Source organism: Xiphias gladius, chromosome 4 (genome assembly GCF_016859285.1).
Source record: "Xiphias gladius isolate SHS-SW01 ecotype Sanya breed wild chromosome 4, ASM1685928v1, whole genome shotgun sequence".
In the NCBI taxonomy this organism is placed as follows: Eukaryota; Metazoa; Chordata; class Actinopteri; order Istiophoriformes; family Xiphiidae; genus Xiphias; species Xiphias gladius.
The window spans coordinates 19,453,448-19,477,439 of NC_053403.1; the positions used below are offsets into that span (position 1 = coordinate 19,453,448).

General features: G+C 36.8%; 1 protein-coding gene across 1 annotated transcript; it reads right to left on the reverse strand.

Annotated features, from left to right (window-relative positions):
* Positions 1-360: 360 nt before the first annotated feature.
* On the reverse strand, positions 361-4,305 carry LOC120789013 (proteasome subunit alpha type-6). Its single transcript, XM_040125419.1, has 6 exons — positions 4,105-4,305; positions 3,075-3,169; positions 1,962-2,043; positions 1,164-1,319; positions 678-856; positions 361-459 (listed from the first exon to the last, which is right to left on the reverse strand). The coding sequence occupies exons 1-6, from the start codon at positions 4,178-4,180 to the stop codon at positions 361-363; spliced, it is 687 nt and encodes a 228-aa protein (XP_039981353.1). The 5' UTR covers positions 4,181-4,305.
* Between the last annotated feature and the right edge of the window lie 19,687 nt (positions 4,306-23,992).

Below are 23,992 nucleotides of genomic sequence, written 5' to 3' on the forward strand. Positions count from 1 at the left end.
TATATATACACATATACACACACACATATACATACATATACACACACAAACATATACACACACACATACATACATATATACACACATACACACACAAACATATACACACACACATACACACACAAACATATACACACACACATACATACATATACACATACATATATACACACATACATACACACACACACACACACACACACACACACACACACACACACACACATACATACACACACACACACACACACACAGACACAGACACAAAGACCACAAAGACCACAAAGACACACACACAGTAATATAAAATTTCTTTCAATTCAACAAACAGATATTTTGATCTTACAACAGTAATTTCTTTTACCTGAAATTGGGGTCCTGCGTTGTGACAACGCCCACCTCGAGTTCAGAGGGCTTGAAGTCAATGGAGAGAACAGTTGACAGACAAGAAATTGCTGTCTAAAGGGGAAAAAACGTAAGATAGGTAGGTTAAGTTAGAAAATAAGATCAGGTTTACGATATCTTTATTATATCGTATAATAATTTACTTGATATGAAAATAATGGTATCAAAATCAAAAGCCACCTCTAAGGGAATCAGAAACCACCTCTAAGGGTACTTTCACATTCATGTTCCTCTCTTATCAACCTGTGCTACATCAGTGTAACGAGACTTACCTCAATAGTTTGCTCAAAGGTCCAGTCCAGTTTCTTTTTCACTTTCTTCTCCAGGAAGCTGGTGGCTTCTGTCTGCTTGACACCAGCGGCAGTGGCCTTGAAGCCGCAATAGTAGCCTGCTGGGTCACATTTGTACACCTGGGGACCATACTCCTCGTCTATGCCAATCACGATCATACCTGCAGGTCAACAAGCATCAGAGAGGGCAATGATAGTGACACTTAGCTTTTGTTTTGTTAATTAATTTGAAAATTCAAGAAAGATGACAAGGACTTTCTGTTCCCGAAGACATATGGATTTGCTGGCTGTGAAAAGACAAAGATTTCCAAGTATAACTTCAATTAAAAAAAAAAAAAAAAACAGATGGAAAATCAGGACACATTTTAAATGCATAAAACAAATGTAAATCTTTTATCATAAGTCAGGGGTGTGACTAAAATCCTCCAATGAGTAGAACAAAAAAAAAAAAAAAAGATCAATACATACAGCAACCCAGTGGTCGCATCTCAGCGTTCTGCGTGTAGACTTGTGAGATGTCAGCAATTCTCTTACACAGCATGTCTACTGGAATCTCATAACCATACTTGTACTGCCAGTTGGCTGCCTCATAGCGAGCTCGCTGCACTTGGGACCTGCTGTCAGCTGTAGGTCAGAGCATGTTGAAGAGGGAGAGAAGAATAGCGGATTTATTTTAAAGCATCAATTAAATTGTTACATAGTCATAACGGTACTTCAGATCTGTAATGCAATGTTTAAAAGGTTATCCACAGAAAGTCAGTTCTCATGGCAAAAACAACAGTTGTTTGGATAGGGGGACCATAAGCAACAGGAAAAGCCATGACTGAGGAGAACAAAAATGTCAACTGATGCATAAGGCTCATCACTTTTGATTTTACCCATTTTAACTCTAAAACACCTGGAATTTAAAAAAACAAAACAAAAGAAGTAGTTAGGTTTGAACTGGATTTCTAAACTGACCACCACAGTTTACACTAAATGAGCAACTTTCAGAGAATACTTTACAAAATGCTTCGATAATATAAAGAGAAGAGAAGATTGGAAAGAGTTTCTGCACTGAAAATTTTATTTTTCTAGTAAAATTTTAACACTGAATTTTGCATTTCAGATTTTTAAAATCAGATTTTACATTTTTTATATTAAGATAAAAACAGACAGTTTGCTGGATTTTCAACCTGAAAACAATGAACACTAATGTTCCTAACAGACAGTGATAACTGTCTTGGCTGCCTCCATTATATAAACATGAGACTTTTTCTGCCTTACCTGTCATCCCAGACATGACGCATCCAATATTATCTGTTATTCTGAAAAGGTGGGTCACTGTGGAGGCATCCAGAAGCTTGTCCTGTTTCAAACAAGAAAGAATGAACATGTGTTAGTGGCCTCATCATTTGATGTCTCAACAGTTTCCAAAATATTTTCTTGACCCCTTAAATTAATAAACTGCCTGGGTATTCCAGTGATCAGGATCACTAAAAATATTAAATGCACACAGGCGCCACTAAATATCAAATCGTTGGCTGCCTCATGGGCAAACTCGCTGCACTTGGGACCTGCTGTCAGCTGTAACCCTCTGGCAACATTGAAAGACACAAATAATCAGGAGTATAAATACAATTCCGTATTCAGTAAATACAAAATAATGTAAATGAAAACTGAATAAAATAAATCATGTAAGTCATTTCTTTTACCAAAATTTGCTTGTTTGAACTTAAAAAAAAAAAAAAATCTTAAAATTCTTTTGCAGAAAGAAAAGGAATTTTCTCTCTGAAAATACGAAAATATTATTTCATAAAATTTTTTTATATAATATAAATTGAACACTTTAAATTGAAAACAACAGCCCATGTAAACAATTTAACACAAACCCCACTTTGGGCTCTAAAAAATGATGAACATCTATCAATATTTCTTCTTTTTACACACTAACTACATAATTGATGTCTTTTAAAACATGATAGATATAGTCTCAAGATAAAATGTGAACCATTTTCACTGTAGATTAAGATTCTCCAGAAGATAGAAACTGAGGTACACTGTGATGCATTTCTCATGAATACAGACAGAATGTACAGTGGGTTCCAAAATTCTGAGACCACTTTCCCATTCAGGTGAAAAGTCTCTGACTTTTAGACCCCACTGTACATTCAATCACTCAGTAATGACTGACCCACATTGAGTTGCCATGAAAATACACAATGTATAATTCCACATGTAAAGAGTATAAGAGAGAACACATTTAACTTTCAGTATAGATGTTGCCACATAGAAGGAAAAGGGACGAAGTGTCTAGAGTGCAGGAGGATGCACCTTGTAACAATGGTTGCACTTTGAGTTCAACAGCAGTATGAAAACGACAGCCTGATATCAACTCACCGGTACTTTTTTCTGTGTTACAACAACCGCACAGTCCTTTCCCCTGACTGCTACTGATGTGAGTCCACCTTGGTTTATGGCCTTGAATGCATATTCTGGAAGCAAACAGGATACAAGTGTACATATTCATTTGACACATGCAATGGATGTTACGAAATGGTAATAAATAAGCACAGCGCTCAATGATTTTCGACAGTAGAGGCAATATGTACAAACATGGACAGCTCTCTCTCCCTCTGTAGGAAACTTGGAACAACAAGCCAAGCACTGTTCAGGTGTTATCTGACTGGCCAGCTGACACTGAATTATTGAGAGTATGACATGTTCCAATCAAATGAGGATTACTTGTTCAATTTATGACTCTATATAAGGAAATATTCCAGTAAATTTACAATTTCTTTTTTGGGGGGGGGGGGTTACTGCTTGTGGAGCAACCAGACCTCAGGGTCTGTCTCCTACCTAATGTTGATTAGATGACATCAACAAAAGACCTATCCATGTCCAGTTCAGCTTAAGAAGAGATCGGATCAATTTCATAAACTAAAACCGATCTGCAAAATATAGAACCAATGTATGTGGTTAATATTTTAGATTGGATTTTTTCTTGCCGTATCACTAAAACAATACATAAAATTGGCGTCATTGTGACAAAATGCTATCATGATAGAGAGACATTTGACTAACTTTCCAAAACCGTAACATTTGTCTCAGTGGCAAGTTGATACTTTAAGTAATGAATCAGCTTGCTTGACTGCAATGCTAACCATGCTAATTACTCTTCCTGCCAGCTAGCTATTTTGTTTCGCTGTTTTGTTTAACGCTACCATAAATAAAGTAGACGTAAGATAACAATTCGCAAGTCATTAGTAAAACTTTTGTGGTTGTGTATGACACTACTTTCGCTTTTCCAGGGTGGTATTTATCAGCTAGAAGCCAAGCTAAGCGAACCATGACAGGGCATTTAGCTAGCAAGCTAGCAAACAAGTGATCCTTCGAACCGGCTTTTGTCTGAACAGATTCACATACTGACCGACTTGATAGAGTCTTCCTTCAGGAGAAAAGATGGTAATGTGTCGATCGAACCCTGCACTTGAGCCTCGGGACATTTTACAAGGTTAAGTTGGCCGAGAAGTTCGTCCAAATGAATTTGCAAGCAGATTTTACTTCATGCACGATACACCCGGAAGTTGAACTAAGGGGTTCCGAACTTCATCCGGTGTGAGAGGCCTCCTTCGTTTCCATGGTGATATAATACCACAATGCTCTGTCTTCGGAAGTACTTAAGTACTCTATGTACTATGCTAAGTAAATTATAGGCTCAAGTACAATTTTTAGGGAGTTGCACTTACTTGAGTATTTCCTTTTTATGCAGCTTTATATTTACTCCACTACATTTCAGAAGTAAATATAGCTTACTTAATACCACTAGCTACATTTTTTTGAAGGCTAGGCTTCAGTTATTTGCTATTTTAGCAGATCAATATTTTACATTCAAAATAAATGGCTATCTCATCTAATATATCGTATAGGCATACGTTTAATTACTCAATAGTAAATAAAGTCTTTTAAATTAGAAATACATGGACTGATATGGACCAATACAGAGCAGTCCAGTCCTGTGGCCAATTGGCCTTTTTCACAGTAGATATGCTGATATGTCTTAGTAGGAAAAGCACAGGTGTAATAAATAACATTAATTTTACAGTTCCAGGGTTATGGTATTGTGCATGTTGGCTCACAAAGCCACTGTTAACCCTAATGTTCTGGTTGTTAAACAATTTAAAAACATACTTAAGATCCTCTTATCACCTCAATACTTCATATTTCCGAATTTTATGAAAATCACTTATAAACATGATTTTGAACTGATAACCTGTTTCGGAAGTCTGCTATAGAAAATAACGTATTACTTGTGTAAATAGCCGCAGAGACCCCAGCTTAAAACATGGGTAAATAAAATTGAATTTCAAAGCCCTATAACTGTGATTGATGTTGACAGTTACTTTACCCCTCGTAGTACCCAAATTAGTCTGTTAGGATGTATGTTTTTGGAGTTTTATAACAGTTTGTTCATAGGACTTGTACCTCTCTGTGGTCTAATTGACCCTAAACATAAGTAATGTCATCAAATGCATCGGTCCTGATTGTGGCAAGGGTTATCAGAAGTGAAGGAAAAGGGTATTTAAAGGGAAAAAAAAATATTGATTTTTAAGTTATTGTTATTATTTTTTATATATAACAAAGTTGGATCTGTGGGAACCAAAACCAGTGAGCATTTCGTCATTTCCTGTTTGGATATAACAGTATGCAAGTATGTGTCTTTCTTGTGTATTTACTGCAAAACAGTATACTAGGAATAAATATTACATATTGTATACATCTAGTGTGTAGCGTAGAATTGGGATTCAGCAAAGATATAGGCAGACATTCTGACTTGTTAAGCTGTAGTAGGAAAAGTACAGGTGTTAGGATGGCTTCTTTCTGACTCCCATGACAGTGTGCACAATACCGGTAGCCAGTCAGTTTTTACACCTGTGCTTTTCCTATTGTGAAATGACAAAATGTCTTCTATGAAAAAGGCCCTGTACATGCTGGCTCACTATCATGGCTTACTGGAACATTTACATGGAGAGGTGAACCTTAAGTTACACCTTTGCTTTTCCTTCCAGTCACAATGTCTGCTGCATATAAAGGCCTGTTCTGCCTTTGTGAATCTTATAATATTTAACTTTTGTCTTTTAGCTGTGACAGGAGGCTGGTGAGTCAATGCTGTGTTGGACTACATGTTAAATTGTTAATGGTATTTTTCCAGGAACATCTTAAAATATAATGCAATTCAGTACAAAACCACCACCAATTACTGCCTCAAAATTCACCTTGGATTCTAACACAGTCTTAAGAAAAGCTGACCACTGTAAACCTCAAAAAGGTAGCGTATATTGCAGATCTATTGAATTGGATTACATTAAATGTATTTTGTATAGTCTACATATACATTTTGCACACCCATAACACAGATATTAACATACCCATGAGTTAACACCTTGATTGCTAACTAAAGAAAGTTGTTATGTATAAATGTAAATTTGGTTCATACTGTATATTAATTAGTCTATTTAGTGTCAGCCCCGGGTGCCTGTTTTGTTATTTAAGATTTAACATTTACTGATATGTTAGCTATTATATTACTATTCCTTTTGCCTGCTATAGACACCAACATAAATTCTGCATAACCTGCATTTAAAAGCTAAAATTGTAATTGTATATTACTGTGACAAAGTGAAAACAGAGGAGAAGCCATCAGATTAACTCTTATGATGCGACAGGTTTAGGTTTCCTCATCATATAACAAGCTATGTGAAAATAATGCCATCTTTTAATTGGAACATGAGTAGTTTTTTTTTCATTTCATGGAACAAAATCACCAACTGATCACTTGGTATGCACTCAATTCCCATTTCCAAGTGCAAATGTGCATGTGTCATCCGGGATTTTCCCTCTGTCCCCAGGTAGCTAATACAGCTGAATAGAGGATGTTTATTTCCTCCTTATTAGTTACTAACCCATTCAGATAATGACTGATAAAGCTACGCAGAGTGGTATCATGGTCAGCGATAACCAGATGTTGAATTTTCGGTCCGCGTTGGCAACAAGGGTTATCTTATAAAATTTTTCTCATATGGTTTTATGGCAAAAAGTCCCAATCTTTGGTTGTCATGTCATTATCCTATTCTAAAAATGGTACAGTCTGTGATATAACCATAAATGACATACATAGGATTATTTGTATTTAACCACTGAACCAAATATGGCACAAGTACTCAACATGTATGTCATTAGGTATTTTAACAACAGTTAAGCATTTAAAAATTAAATGCAAAATCCAGTATTGCAAAAAGTATTCCTTCATACTAAAACGTAATGCAGAGGGATAAAGACATGAGTTTACAACATGGATTTTGCAATGCCAAAATATACAGTTTTAGCATCATTTTAGAAAATGAACACATTCTACATTCATTGTATGAGTTTTGGAATTCAAATTGAGAAATTACTTTTATAAAACATTTATCTATCAAATGTATTTTTAAGGCCTAATTATGTTGTTGTCTGAGTTTAATAAATGGCTAAAAGGCAAAACCTTAAAATGCTTCTAGGTTATGTTGCTAGAACATCTGCACCTCCTTTGCTTTGATATTTCGCAAACCTAGGCAGCACCCCCCCACACACACACCTTGATGCCCTGCCATCCTGATACCGCTCACTTATCTTCCCCTTTCCTGTCCTCTTCCCCACCCCTGTTCTCACTCTTTCTCTCCTCTAGCTTTGGTTCTTACCCTTTGAAAGCAGGGCTCATTCATACTGTATCAGCGCTGCATATGCACACTGTATTAATTTTTGAAACCAGAAAGACCCCCACCCCCAGGTTTAACAGAAGAAGCGTGGGACTAGTCGCTAGAGTACCGGGGGATCTCCACCATCTATGAAATTTACTTCTTCACACTGCAAAGCCACAGTCTGGCTAATGTTTTCCAAGCACAGGAGTTTAGATGTTAGGCAATAAGGGAAACATTAGTATTCCCTGAAAACCCTCATAACTTAAAATGAAACATTTGTAGTTTGGACTTATTTTGTATAAAACATTTTTATGGCTTTTTTTCCCCCATAACTCTTGACATTTTTATTTGAGTATTCAAAAATGTTCCTAAGATATTTCTCTGAAACTGTCTTTTATATGTGGTTTTCCGTACAAACCCCATACCCAGAACCATTATGTACATTTTTTTACTGTAAAAACATGAAAATATAAAGCAGACAATCTAATTTGCCCCCCAAACATGAAATATTCATTATAGTTTACTGCTCATAGTATGCACAAAGTTTCTAAGAACCTGAATATAGTGTGCAGCTTCTAGGAACAACTTATCTAAAGTGAACTAAATGCAGGGTGATGCAAGTGATATAAGTCTACAAAGCATGTGTGATAAAAATGATGCATGCTTGCTTCCTTTTACTACAGACATCTTCTTTAGAATTTGTCTGTTGTTCCTTGTAAATTATCTAGTGGTTTTGTCATGTTGCAAAGAACACTGGTTGCATATAAGCCTCAAGGTGTGTTGCAATTAGTGTTGTCGCACTTGTTTGGAAATGCTTTAGGTATTAGACTGAAATGCAAAATATATAATGTGAATAAGTGGAGTAAAATGGAATCTTGTCATTCAGGACTGGTTGCATAAAAGTGAGACAGCAGAGTGCAAACATCTTTAGGATGTAGTAATATTGGTGTTTAGGAAAACAAACCACTCTGCTGCATTACACAGATTAACATGTATGCAATAAGTGTGGTTTAAAGAGAGTGTGTAGAAAAGCTTTGCTCCACAGCCCAGAACAGATGCCAGGCTTTAAAAAAAAAAACAGACCTCGGTTATATTATGGATAAAACATGCCCTGAGCTCTTGATCTAATGTCATAAATTATTTGTATATGACTCTTGAGCAAAAACTCTCCTGACTCCACTTGTTGTGACACAGAACCTTGGAAAATACAGGCTTGTATTGTTTACCAATGAATATTTTTTACTCCAGCTTTTCTTTATCTAGGGCTACAATGGGTTCATCAGCTCCCAGCTAGGTCAAGTCTACTTACATTCTCTATTTATAATACATCTTTTTATTTACTGAACAACTTGCCAGGAAATTTCCTTATTGGCCTTTATTTTTGGCATATCTTGTCAATATTCCACTCATTTACTGTTAAGGCAATATCTTTGCTTTTATACCCAAATTCGTTTCAGGGCTATTCTATGATCATCCAGGTAAACACTGTGTTAAGATCTATAGAGACTGGAGGGTAGGAAAAACAAAACCTGCTTATTTACTTCAAATAGAAAGAAAAACACACTCAGCTCTTCCCATAACTGCTACAATGTCAGTTACGCACAAATATGCAAATACAAGTTCAGAACTGGATGTTAAACTGTAAATCACACAGAACTTGAAATTTGTGTTAGAGAAAAAAGAAAATAATAAGAAAATGAATACAAATCATTATCAGATAATGCCTTCATACCACATCTTAGTCTGCAGTGGGTATTATGGCCCCATGCACACTTGGCATTAACATGCAATCTGGAAATCCTATCCAGAAAAGGAAAACCACGTTAATGCAAGGTGTAAATGCATGCAGACTGCAGCGTGATTAGACTGCAATCGGATCGTCCAGAACACATCTGGAGGTGGTTTGGCTTGCATTATGGTTGGATCTCGTCAAGGTGTAAATGCTATCAGTACAGCGTGACCACATTCTTAATAAAAAAATATGCCCAGTAAGTTCAAAGGTCACCGAACTCCACTTGCTTGTCAAAAAACTACAAGTAGTAGCTGTAGTTCGCAAGTTATAAATGAATGATGCCCTTCCCTGGCATTGTTTGTCTGCCCCCTCTAACTAATTTGCACATTGAATTCTGAGCACAATGTGGGAAGAATCAAGATAATGAAAACATTTACTGATACCAAGTGTAAATACAAAAGCCTGTGGATTGATAGATGTTATTGCCCAGATAATGTATCCAGATACAGATCACATATAACCAAGATGTAAATGTGACTTACATTATAGATGTAATATATTAAGGGGGTAATACAGTGATTTAGTATTGCAGTTCCATAAAGTTGGGGGACGTGTGAGAGACAGATTTTTAAAAAGAACAGTCAAAATTGATGCAGCAAATGCTGAGAAATCCAGACTTTTAGTCTTTAATATGAGTCAAGCTCATACTAGCTTAAATAGTCGGCTGAAATAGCCATATGGCAGCATTCAAATTAGATGAATTTCAGCTGGAATATTGGGCACTAAGCTTTGATAGTCACATGGTGTATTAACTTTTTTTATTAACAGTTTACCTAAACCAAAGACATGTGCCTTTCCTACTTTTGGTTAGAGAAAGATGTGAAGTTTATGAAAGGTTCTAGATTTTATAGCATGCTCCTGCATGTCCTGCATTTTGTGTCTCAGGTTTCTCTAGTGATTTATAATGATTGAACAAACCATGTTATTTCAAGACTGTAGCTCACCAAAGGTTTCTTTTGCAAAGTCCCAGGTAGAAGGTTATCATGATGGTAATAAGAAGTGTACGGTAAAGTTCCATGAGACTCAAAATGGGCAGTGACAGTGACCACTGTTTCCTGGCTTTCAACCAATCTCACTCCAGATAATGTTTGCCATTATCTCTCATTTTTCCTGTAAAAACTGAGTCTATGAATTGACCGTATCAACGGTGAGTAAAAGCTGACTGGGACCTTTACAGGTGTCTATGGTAACACCAGAGCCAGCATAGAAGGGGGGTGTGTGGTTTTAACCCACATATTCTTTATATATATATAATTTTAAAAAAGGCTGAATTAACCTGTGCATTAAATCACCTAGACAGACACAACTGAAATGATATTCACAGAGTCTGACTGCTTTTAATTCCAAACAGATGCACTTCATGTCTGTGTGAAGTTTGTAATGTAAAATAAAAATACAAATAAGGTAAGAAACCCACATGGCAGGATTTCAGAGTGGTGGGTGAGATCAATAGCTGTTTTAGACAGCCAGCTTACTCCAACATACGTCCTCTTGTCCCTGAATATAACCAAAAAGCTGTCTGGTAGGATGGATAGATTAAATTAGATTCTATAACTAGAAAAGGACTTTTGATATGCACATTGCCACAGCAGAACTGGGCCTAGTTCATAGAAACAAAATGGAGTGTGTGTTGAACACACATGGATCAAATTGTACCTGAGAAAATATCCCAATGGGAAGCATGAAAGAACAAAAACCATGTTAAACATTTCTCACTCCGCTGTACCACAGGGCAGCAGGAAACCCAAAACTTCTTCCTCTTTTTCAAAGTATTTCTCAATATTTTGAGTCTGAGAACCTTGCAGAGTGTTTCTCAGTACACACTATCAGGCGTATTCAGACAGGCCTTAACTATCAGGTTCTGCTGGTAAGCTTTGTCTGCCATGCCTCATACCTTGATCACTGTATCTAGTCTTCCTCATGCTGAGCTATCTCATTATGTGCACCTTTAATGCCCATCATCTGATAGCAGTCTGCAAACCAGACATGCAGGGTTTTAGTCATGCGCTGACAGCCAATTCAACTTTACTCCTTGCCCTCAGGCTTTGACACTGTGTGTAAGCTTTCAGTTTGTTGAGCTCAAACCAGAAAAATTGCTACTCCAAAGAGGCTAAAACAAACAAATCAAAAAGCAGCTCATTTGCTACAACTTTATTTAGTTGATTAAATAAATAATTTTCATTTAATTCACCATACATTTTTCAGTAAGCAACTGACTTTTTGGCCCCTTGGTTTCAGTGGAACAAACTGGAAACACAACATTGACATATTATCACCTTAATTTGAGTTGATTTGGCTTAAGTGTCTTGGCTTACGTATCTTTTAAACATCTAGCAGTTGCAGCTGCGGTTGTGCTTCTGACCACCTGACGAATATAAGTCCACTATTCATTCTTTTAGGTCTGGTTTCTTGAGTAATGTCTAGCTTTTTAGCGGCTAAGTGCTCCATGTTGTTCACCAGCTTATCACTAATGGCAGAGTGGCATAGTATGGAGCCCAAAATGTTACTTTAATATTCTTAACTGCTCTAAATGAATAGCAAAGACAGGCTTACCTATATTTTCACTTGACTGCCAGCTCAGTAGCATTGCTAAATTGTGACTCGAAGAACTGTAATGTTTTAAACTACCTAGAAATCATTAACGTTAGCTAACAGACAGAGCAGCATTGCACTGGCAGCAATGTTTGTTTTTACCACAACTGTATTGTTAAGTAATCACTGATTTTATAAATTAAATATTCTGTTTGGTGCTAACATTATTACAATGGATGTGCGCTAAGATCCCCTCCTGTAGTTTTATTGTTGGGAGTTAGTTGGTCTGAGAGCAACCCCTTTCACATTACATGTAATCATTGATCTATTGCTAATACAAAAGTACTGCAGCTTTAATGATTAATTTTGAAAAAATAATAAACAGGATTATGTATCTACATTAATGTGGCACTGCTTATTAACCAAAAGAAAATAAAAATAAAGAATTCTTAAATTTGAAACAGGAGAGATTTTCCCGGTAGGTGCACAAGGGATTGGCTGATACAAAACCTGGAAAACCCATCTGCAGATTAATTTTGGAGTTCAGTAGTTCCTGTATGGTGGCTTCAGTAATAACAGAGTGAAGTTAGTAATCTCCTGATGGTTTAAGGAAAGAGGAAACACCCTGCTGCACTGCAGCAATGCCAACTGTACCATGCAGTAGGGGCACACCAACTGTGCTTTGGACCATTACCTACATAATGATGACAGAGATGTCAAACACCAACAAGATTAATGATACTGTTACCTAATATTGACCAATCCTGGCACAAGACCACGACTTAATACACATGCTTGTGGCACGTTAGGAGGGAGACTGTGAAAGAAACAAGTCACCAAAAAGCATGACTCATTTTTTGCACACTACTGTACGCCTATAAAAATCCCCCCTTTCAGACCCTTCTGCATTCATGAATCCAGCGTCTACATGGAAAATATGCACTATGTATCATCTTATTTGGTTATTTAGATAGTCAAACAGGATTAAAAATAAATAGCCACATTTAGCTATGAAGTCATCACAGGGAATTTGGTATGACAAAACTTTTCCCAAAAATTATACAGTTGATATGACTGTATATTGGATGGTTAGTCATGATGCTATTTTGTGTTCCAGCAATGCGCGAACTCTATAGAGATGTAACCTTATGAATTAATCAACAATATCTTGCTGTTTTTACATTTATAGCGCCTACACTTAACTTCCTTGCTCTCTTCCTCCTCCCGTCTACTCTACTTGTTCTTTCAAGCAGAGTAGACATTTGCATCCAGCAAATTTAGCAGGGATATAAGCTTACATGCAATATCCTCAGTCTAAGAAGATTTATTGCTAGATTGCTAGATATGCTGGGTCTTCAAAACTGCCCCACAACTGTAAATTTGACTTTCATTTCAGAAGCAAAATGTTATAAAAAACACAGGAATGTGCTCACAGAGGACTGCTAGAGTGGAATTTTTGCTGGGAATTTCCCACTAGTTTGTGTTTGCACATGTGCACAGTATGTCTCTGGCCTATGTGGAGCGCCTGTTGCCTCTGAATGAGCATGAACAAGTCGGACTAACTCAGGTGCACGTCTCTTTTTGAGGAAGTAAACAACAAGCATGTGCCAGGTGAAAGGTGCCAAATATGCCTTGTTTGTGTGTGAGTCCTATAATTATGGATTATTAGTAGTAGCTGGAAATGTTCCCTGTTCAGGAAGACATGCTGTACTCCAAATTTAACAACATTGTGTTAGACATGTATGCTTACTCATTCACACTTTTAAAGTTATTTTAACTTAATTAAAAGCTAGTTTCAAGATTGGCCTTTTTGCATTTCAAAATAAAATGTGGTAGAAAGCTGCTTTATTTGGAGAAGTAGGTCCAAGAAATGAAAATCAACCTTTAGCAATGTGTAAATTCTGCAAAACTATATAACTGTAAAAGTGCAGTTTTGCAGAAGTGTCGGACTACTGCTGACCTCCAGTAGCACTGTCATTTAGAAGCTGCATGTTTCCCTTCTGAAATCCCCCAAAACTTTCCCTCGCCATATCTCTCCTCCCAGCTGCCAAGGTAATGGTCTTTTCAGGCCTCCCATGATACACACTGCTGTGGATCTTCCACAGCCGCTGAACTGGCTGCCTGGTGAGTAGTTTACACCGGGCCATGTGTTCTGCCTAATTGCTTTTCCAGGGTACAGCAGAGGGCAGTGTTATAAAGACGAGACATGGAGAGCTCCGAGGATGGAAGAGGAGGCGTGCAGGGAAGCTTTCTGGTCCAGATGTGTGTAGTAGCAGTCAGCCAGGCGCACATCTGCAACCGTTTGAACTTACTGGGGGAATTCCTCTCTCACTGTGCGTCTCCATGTATTTTGTGTCACTAAATCCTAAACTCCAGACAATGAATTGCTTGACTGCCTCCCTCTGTTCTTCCTCTCATATTTCCCTCTATGTGTCATGAACTGTTTCCCCCCACAGACAGACAAACAGGCTGGTCTGGTAGTGACTCCAGAAGGCGTGGGATCCTTTTGTGTTGAGGAAATTTAAAGGGAAGATAAAAGAGCCAAGTCTTTCTGTAAATATACAGTACCATGTGTGAAGCACAGACATAACAAGCACTTAGCTATGATGCTGTGTTTGGTGTCGCGGGCTTTGAATGCACCTCACCACACATTTCCTGACTATTACAAAGGAAAAATGTAAAGATTTCAGCCACAAGTGTTTTATCAAAGCAACAAACGAAAAGCTTCTGTGTGCCTAAAAGCCTTCATAAATGTAAACAGCAATTAAATTTTAACAGTGCTGGTAAGTGGGTTAAATTTAACAAAAGGGCTAAAAATATCCATTGTTTTGCTGCTGCGTGGGTTGGCCACATCATAACATAAGCAGGGAGTTTCCTCTCCTCCAGGATGTTGGGAGATTTCCTTGTATGTATTAGCATTTCAAGATTCAGGACAACATGTTCTGATTGACAGTGATCTAAGATGAGATGCACTTTAGTTGGTTGACCTCAGGAACACAGTGTTTTTCACATTCTCCCATTTCTCTTGGGATTGAAGCAATTTAGGGTGTGAAGCATCAGAAACATTAAGTAACAAGTACTAGCTGTACCTGCATTATCCTTTTTATGAAATCAGGTTCTGTTATGTGTGCGTCTGTTTATGCAGGCAATGTCTTCCTATTGTGCCTTTGACATGGGCTGCTATATGACATTACCACTCCCTGAAGATTTTCATACTCACCATTCACTTGACCTCTGCCTCTGTTACACCTTTTGGGGATTGTAAGTGACTGGGCACACCGAGGTTTGTCATATTCAGTAAAGTGGATGAAGTGAAGTAAGGTCATTTTTCACACAAATGTACAGACATATTTTTGTCTTTTAACAGAAGGACATTTGAGACAGTGGTTCTGTCAATGCTTTGTTCAGCATGCAGATAATAAACAGAAAGTTACACTATAAATACAGGGGTTTATGTTCTCCTTTCAAGATTAGTCTACTGTCTAACTATAGAAATGAAAAATCTTTCTGTGAAAAGGTTTGTGAAAAGGTTTGTGTGCTGTGCCTTCTGCATTAGTTGAAGATCGGTTTAGTGGTTCATACAGTATATAGGGACAGATTATATGGGCTCTGTCTGGCTTATTGGTTGATTTTTGGTCCTGGTATTAGCACTATGTCTTAAACCTGCACTGTGTTTAAAGCTGAAATAAGAATTATTTACATATTAATAACGGATCCAGTGTCTGTGTGCAATTTGAAAGGCATCACTTCTAGTGACAAACTCACAGAGAATATTGGACTTAAATTCAACATGTTACTCCATGTCGGCTGGATGTGTAAATAAGCAACATGTCACGTCAGCCTTATTAACTGTATAAGGTGATAATATGTTGTGTTTACAGCTTGTTTTGCTGCCCCCAAATGGTAAAAAAAAATCAATTGATACTTTAAATGATCAACTTTTGTTACATCTGCAGCGTAACTGAAAAAATTATTGCGTACTAAAAGGCAGTTATTCAAGTAATCAAATAAATAAAACTGTAACAAATTAATGACTTGTTCTTTGGATGTTTTTAGCCTTACCCTTTGGACTAGCTTGTTTTCTTGTTTGAGCTCAACAAAGTGAAAGACGTGACAGATGTTTTAAACTACAGTACATAACATATATCTTCTTATACATATCTACTCATATACCACTTTCATAAAATCCTGTATATTAAATACCTGTAATTTTGAGTATATTCATAGATTTATTATATATTTATTCTAAGTACTCATCTATGCAATTCAATGGCACACCTTGCCATACCAATACAAGACAATATAAAACTTTATTTTATTCTCGTTGTATAATACTATGCTGCACTTAATTGATTTAACTGAACCGTACTAGTGAATGCATCTAGATTCTAGGTATTTTTTATTATTATAATCATATCTCACAACACGAGTTGTGTGTGTGTGTGTGGGGGGGGGTACTTTTGCAGAGGAAAGTACCTAAAGTATACATCTGGACCTCAGTGTCCTTTGCAGCACCACACTCCACCCATGCAGGGACATTATTCTGCAGAGGACGTTTCACTACTGTTTTGCTCTGACAAACAGTTACATAAGCCATTCTGAAAAAGGAGCAGGCCTCCACCCTGCAGAACAAAACACCCACTGACCAGTCAGTGTTTCTCAAACAAAGTCAAAAGGCCAAAATAATCAGAATCATTACTACTTGTTCCAAGTGGAAATGACATTTGAGCTGTAGTCCAGGGAGTCAAAGCTTTATCCATAAATTTAGCCATAATGCCTTAATTACATTACTGTATACTACCATACCACCATGTTTTTTAAAACTCTCTTTCTAAGCTTTTGAATCTACTAATCCATGGGTTAGAAATGCTGGGGCCAGACTGGGGCACACATTCAAAGAACGCGGTCATGCAGCTGTGTCTTTTTGCGGTCGTTTTGCATTTCTTTTTAGTTGTATTGCATCTCCTTTTGTATCTTCTTTTGCATCTCTTTGTAGTTGTTTTGTCTATCGTTGTGGCTATTTTGATATCTTTTTTGGTAGTTTTTGCATCTCATTGTAGTTGTTTTATGTCTCTGTGTAGTCATTTTGTGTCTCTTTGTGGTCCTTTTGTGTCTCATTTTAGTTGTTTTATGTCTCACTTTGTGGTCTTTTTATTTCTGTGGTCTTTTTGTGTCTCATTGCAGTTATTTTGTGTTGATTTGTTGTTGTTTTGCATCTCCTTGTGGTTGTGTCTCTTTATAACCATTTTATGTCTCCTTGTATTCATTTTGCAATAATAGGTATTTGGTCCCAAATGTGAATTAAATTAATTTTATTTTGATATGGTTTGACTGATGGAAGTACTTAAAAAAGCAATATCGATCTGGCTTTTCGTGAGACTTTGATTGTCAGTCACTGATATAAGTATATCTAAACAAATCAGAGTTTTCACTTGTACCTTTCACAAAATGCTAACATCGATCAATCGTTAATCATGTCAAGCTGAGGAGAAAGCGAGAGATTGTGATAAAAGACATTGTTTACTGGTTGATGGGAACTTCAGTCTTACTGTGTGTGACAATCACAGAGAAAACACTGATAAAGATGAGATACTGTCAGGGGCATTGATTGATCAAGGAACTGACTCATATAGTCCATTTACCTTCTAGACACATTTTTTTCTACTGATATATGCATTTTTACTTAAAAATAACATGCTTAAATTCACAAGTTCAATTACAAAGGCCATATACAGTGTGCAACTATCATAGAGTCAGTTTAATTTTCAGCAGGAAAAGCATTCCCAGCTGTAGGTCTGACTCAGTTTAAAAACTAGCAGGTTTCCTGCTGTTTCATCCAGTGTGGCCAAAGACCCATAAAATAGCATAAAGGAAAGACAAACAGAGAACAATGGAAGTTAGACAAAAACATTCCTGATATAATAAACTAATTAAAGGTATACAGAATATGGCAGTAAACAGCAAAAACAAAAAATGTATACAGGCAGATTGCACAGAATTTTGAGGGCTGCCATTGGTTGTCGAAAGGATCAGTTAATGGTAAAAGTTTTGATTCAGAAGAATATTTAATGAATATTTAATAAATCACAAAAGGAGGGAGTATTTCACCAAGTTATAAGATTTTTGAAATTATTAATTACAGTGAGGCTGAGACTAGACTAAGTTTTTGCATTAAAAGTTACACCAGATTTTTCATCTAAAGTAGTTGTTCTTGTTCTTGTTGTTCTTGTTTTGCAGATTTAGAGGAGAATAATTGAATACACACTGTAAACCCTTGCCAAGTGTAGTTGTTATATGAACTCCTGGTGTTAATTTCAAGCCATGGGTCTCATGTGCATTTAATTTAACTTTTCCGCTTTTCTTTTTTAAATAAACAAGCAGCAAGTCAATTAACTAAGCTAGAAAGTATACTGTAGGGTCACAGGTATTTTGTCTTAGCCTTCTTGTCATTGAAACAGCCACCTGTACTAGCAAACTTGCAGCTGAGATAGGAGGCAGCTTGTGCCAGGGACTTTCCACAACCTTGTGTGTGTGTACATGTGCGTGAGTGTGTAAAGTACTTTTTTTTACAGTCAAGTGCATGTTTCTGCATTTGGGTGTGTGCATGTGTGTTTGGGTGTGTAAAGGGCGCTGTGTGCAGACAGACAGTGAGTGAATGATTGTAGTGTGAACTGCAAAAAGTGTGAGAAAATATTTAGCTTTTACAGAAATGTATTGTAGATCGTAATCATGCATATAAGATGTTTTCTGTGCATGTAAAAAGAAATGTGTTTTTTTGTGTTTGAGAGAAAATAAATGTATGGGGGTAGTGAATATTCATATGGCTTGCAAACTGTGGATGCAATATAATTTTAATGCAACAAAGGATGCTTCAAAGGATGTTTCAATGGGGAAACATAGAAGCATATTGAAAATTCTTTAATGCGAAGCTGAAAATATCAGTGTTATTATGTAGCATGCAAACCTAAAGAGAAAGAACTTGATGCCCCACAGCAAAGCACCCCACACTCTTCCACCTTGCATGTTCTACTCCATTTTATCCCCAAAGGGATGTGGTAATAAAACAGTGTCTTATCATTGAAATGACAATGCCTGTCATTCCAGTGTCAGTGTTAGCTATAGAGGCTTTGTGTCAGAGTAGACAGGTTCTCTGTTTCTTTGAGCTGTAGCCCACAGAGGAAGCAAAAGCTAAGGAGGTGAGACGGGAGACCAAGCAGTGCTGGAAATCCCCTTCCCTCAGCAGGCCTGCCTCGTCTTAGACACAGGGCCCCGCTGAGGCCCACATCAAAGGGACTTCTGCTGTTCTCATCACCCTCCCTCCTTCTGTCTTTCTATATGTCTCACTGTCCTGTATCTTTACTTCCTCACCTCTGTCTCTGTTTCCATTTGAATACATATCTCTTTTACCGCTGAGAAGCAGCTGTCCTCATTTTTAAAAACCATCTGCATCTCTAGGAAATTTGGTGTAAGATGCCAAAAACCTACCTGGGTATTTTTGTGTCATAAGTCAGACAGGTACCAGGGGCATTTGCCAGGCATTTTGCATCTACAGCACAAACTGCACTTACGTTAACTATCTCTAACAGTGCTTGCAGTACTAAACTGCATGTGCGCACTGATTAATCACAGAGTAGATGTAACAGCACATATGGCAATCATGTGTGGTGTAATACATTTTTAGGGCATGTGGTTAGAGTTGTGTACCACCTTTGAGTAAATCAGAAGTGAAAATGCTTGCTAAACTTGGCTCCACAGAACAGTAAACACCTCCTTCCCCCACCCCCACCACTCAAAGCCCAAGAAAATGTCAGGTATGCTTGAAATGTCAGACAACTCAAGGCTGGCACATGGACACACAGGTGGGGGATTGGCACATGAAAGTTGAAGCAAACTATGGGAGGGACTCTTGAGCACACATGCAGCTACACAAGCATGTGTTCGGATGACTATTTGTGCAAACACACACATTCATGGCTGCACCAGTAAACAAGGAATGGCATTGTGAATTCTCAACACTGGACTTTCCCTCTTAATCACTGATTGCCTGATGACTGCTGTGTGTCTCACATCTTCCAGAAGGAAGACACCCAAATGGATGAAGCTTCCAAATTTAAAAAGACAAAAATATAAAAACTGATTTTGAATTAAGTTTTTCCATCCATCATTGTTTTACTATTTTATCAGGATTCTTTTTTTTTTTTTTTTTTTTTTTTTTTTTTACCATGATGTGCTTTACTTTCATGCTGCCAAATTATTTTGTCAGAGCAATTGTTTAAACTTTAATAAAATCTTTTTTTAAAATATTACTTCAGAATTAGTTTATTTACATTGTTTCAACCTGACTGTATCATGGTCCATAGTAACCCCAGTTAGTCTCTCCCGTTAAATATAGTACTACCCTCTAGTGGACTAATTAGGAACTTCTAAATCTTGCCTCCTGTCTATAGATACTTTCTCTATCAACTGGTAAACACTGGTGAGTAACTACTGGGAAAAAAAGAAAAATATATATTAGATATTGTTGATCATTTTTCCACACAGGCCTTACTGGGTCTTATTCAGAACAGTCATTTCTCTCCTCTTCATAATCCTGTTCTGACATTGCCTTCTCTAAAAATATATGATGTTAACTTGAACAGTAGGAGATGTAGTAACATACTATTCTGTAAGGAGTTTAAACAAGTTCTACTCTGGAATTTTCACCGCTCTGTTTACTATGATGCTAATGTCTAAATGAGAAAAAAACATTTTCTTCATAACCTGATGGAGATCTACTATCAGTTAAGTTTGATATGGATCCTTGTATTTTCTGTTCCTCTTCTGTAGAAACTATTGAGCATCTGTTCTTTCAGTGTGAAGACACAAATGCATTTTGGAAAGACTTACTAAATTGTGTGTCCTTTAAAATGGAAAAAAAAAGATTTTTTTTACTGGGTAAATATCACATTTCCATATACAAATGGTCTAACAGATTTCTGGTCAATTTGTAAATTTTTCAAAGATGAACAGAAAAACTTAAAAACGTTATACTGATGTGTCGAAATATCATTTATTTGAATTGTCTCTTGTATATTTATATTAAATATATTTAGTTTGCTCTTGATATTCCTATTTTCTCTTATTTTCTTTAGTCATGTTTCTTTGTCTATTTTGTTCTCCTTGTTCTGTTAGGTGTTTTTGTATTTTTTTGTAAAAAAATCCAAAACAAATAATTGTGTTAGATGAGACTCTATTAACAGGTGTGTATGTGGCAGTGTATCAGCAAGCTATGAAACTGTAAGGTGCATTTATTATGATTTATGTTAAGGATATATATAGTTATAGAGCTTGATCCAGCATTTCAGCATTTAAGAAATTGATCTCATGGGGCCAACAGAAAATTAATTCTCACATAATTACTTTTATTACTATTGTTCCCCCTACTCAGACAGACCAAATCCCATTTTTATGTAGAAACTGGCACCTTAAATATGTCAGATTCTCTTGAAGAATCCCTTCACTTGCAAATTGTGCAATGAGAAAGAAAAATCTGAGGCATCTGAGGCTTTACGTGTGTACATAATTGACTCAAAAACATATAAATAAATGATAAAGATAAAAACAGCCAGGAGCTCTTTTCAAATATCCAAGTCTATTTTAATTACAGCAGAAGAGCCGAAGTGGTCTCAGCTTTAGGCTAACATCTCAATTTATACTCTTAACAAAAAAATTTATCTGTGCTATCTCAGATTGGAAACACAATTAAAAATTTTGCCCTGTCTCTGTGTTTTTGAATTATGTATACCAGCATGATGGGCTATCAGCAGTGTTACATAACTCTGTGTACTTGGCTGTGCAGGCTATCAGTGGGTGGTATTGTCTGTCAGTGTGGATGTTTTGTGAGACTGCCTTGTGTGGCCTGGCTGTGGCACGGATTGACTTCACTATGTGACTATTAGAGATGAGCTGTCTCATCATGGCACCACCATAATGACATGGTGCAAGATGTATTTAGCCACCAAATGGAGCATCATCCACCAACAGGATTTGCTTTCATATCTTGTTTGTGAGTTTGCATAGACGAAGATGGCAAGTGTCCTAATGTATAATTTCCCATCTCGTCTAAATGACAAGTAGAACACAGTTTTTTTTCTGTTTTTCCAGAAAACAGCTTTCATACTGAAAGGGAAACTTGTGTTTCCAGTCACGGTCACTGCCAAGCATTTCCATCAAAATTCATTTAGTCTATCGCAAAGTCCTAAAATGCTGAAAATGTGCTTTATTCTGCCTAGTTTCAAGCTCTTATTCTCAGAAAATGTCATGAAAATAAGTAAAACCATTTTTAAATTACTCGTTAATGGCTCATGGCTGTAGCTTCATATTTACCATACAGATGTGAGAGTGGTATCGATCTTCTCATCTAACTCTCTGTAAGAAAGCCAGTAAGCCTATTTCCCAAAATGTTGAATTATTCCTTTAAAACAAATGAAAAAAATCTGCAAGTGTGGCGACAAAATACAAATCTGTTTCCAACACAAAAAACTTTAAGTGTTTTTTTTTTAGAATGAAAATGTTTTTCCTGATTGTAGTGCAGCAATCTGCCTAATTCTGTCTTCCAGTCTAGAAAAGTCTTGAAAGAGTGGTTTGGTTTGTATTGGAAACAGGCTGAAATAATCTTACTGCACTGACAGATTTTTTTTTCAATTGTTTTAAGAAAAAACTAGACCTCTATCAACAAAAATACTTGATTATATGGAGATTTTTTCAGTCTACAATCTTATACATAACCATTATGGTGACTGAAGCGATCATAATGATTGCAATGCAGGCATTGTAGGTAAACACACACATACACACAAAAAAAATTCACTATTGCTGTAAAAATCACGTTCTAACAGTAGTTTATGACCATGCCAATGTCTTCCTGATTCTAATATGTACTCCCAATCACACCTACCAGCTATCACTTAGCACGTTGTCCATTTGTGAGCCTGAGTATGGCATGCTGACTGTTGTGTATAATAGTTGCAGTGAGGGTGTGACTGCTGTGGGGGTCGTTCAGGACCAAAGAAACCCACTCTGACCTGAGAATGGTGATATTGTGCAGTGGACAGGGTCTCTGACCTCAGAGTAGTCTGCGTACAGAACAACACAGGCTCTTTGTTACCAGCGACAAATATCAGTCACATCACTCATACTGTAGCACCACTATGAGTCTTTCAACAGGCAGCCAACATTGACTTAGGTAAATAATACAGATTTTTCCATTTGGACCTATTTAACTTGATAATTACAATTTTGAAATTACAAACTCCCACACAGAGAAGTATAAAGGTCAGACAAAGCTATTATTTTATTAACAGTTCATTACACAGTTACTTAAAACATGCTTAAATTAAGTGCAGTCAGTTTGTTAAAATAAATACATAAATATCAAAAACTGTACTAGAAAACTTTTAAAAATGTTACATGTCTTTATACAGACTTAGTGTAACAATGCTCCCTGCCATTATCGAAGGTCTACATACCACATCTACTACTGTATGTTTTATGTCCGCAGCAGATGAGGGAGACAGTAAGAGCAACATAGAACAGCTAAACCCGTTTTCATAGTCATTTAACAAAATATAAGTTAGTCTTGTGGTTCACAGATGATTTGATAACCAAGGCTAAATCTGCTCACAGACATTGAGTGCAATACAAGCTTAATAAACATTAATATAGACAACAATTAAACAGGTGAGGGAGTGTTAAAATGGCGAGCTTTCTGGTGCAGCCAGATTTATCAAGAGTGCACCATTTTGACCAGATCTGGAAAAAATAGCTGTTGAACACATTAAATATTTGAAAAATGTTATCCAAAGCTGACTCTAAACCAAGGCTATTTTTTACGTCTTTAAACACTTTAAATCATTTTCAAATTTATGTTTAGTCTAGATCTGGCACTGACTTGGCTGCATTGGTGATTTAGGCACAGTGTCCGGTCCATCAGAGGCACAGGGGGGGAACATATGACCTTAGCTCCATAGCAAACTTTCAAATTTGGGAGGCTGCTGTAGCAACTAACAAAGCCATAAGTGTTGGATCATGAAATAATAAGCCAAAATGGAAAACTGTTGGTCTGAATGGGAAAAATGGTAAACATCTCAATGCAGGAGCAGATAAACTTGCACATTTCAAAACATTTTCTGACTCACTTTGTATGTTCTTTATAACAACCTTTAGTTAAGTTCAGTGTATCCAAAGATCCAAAGATGTTTCTATATTATCCAACAGTT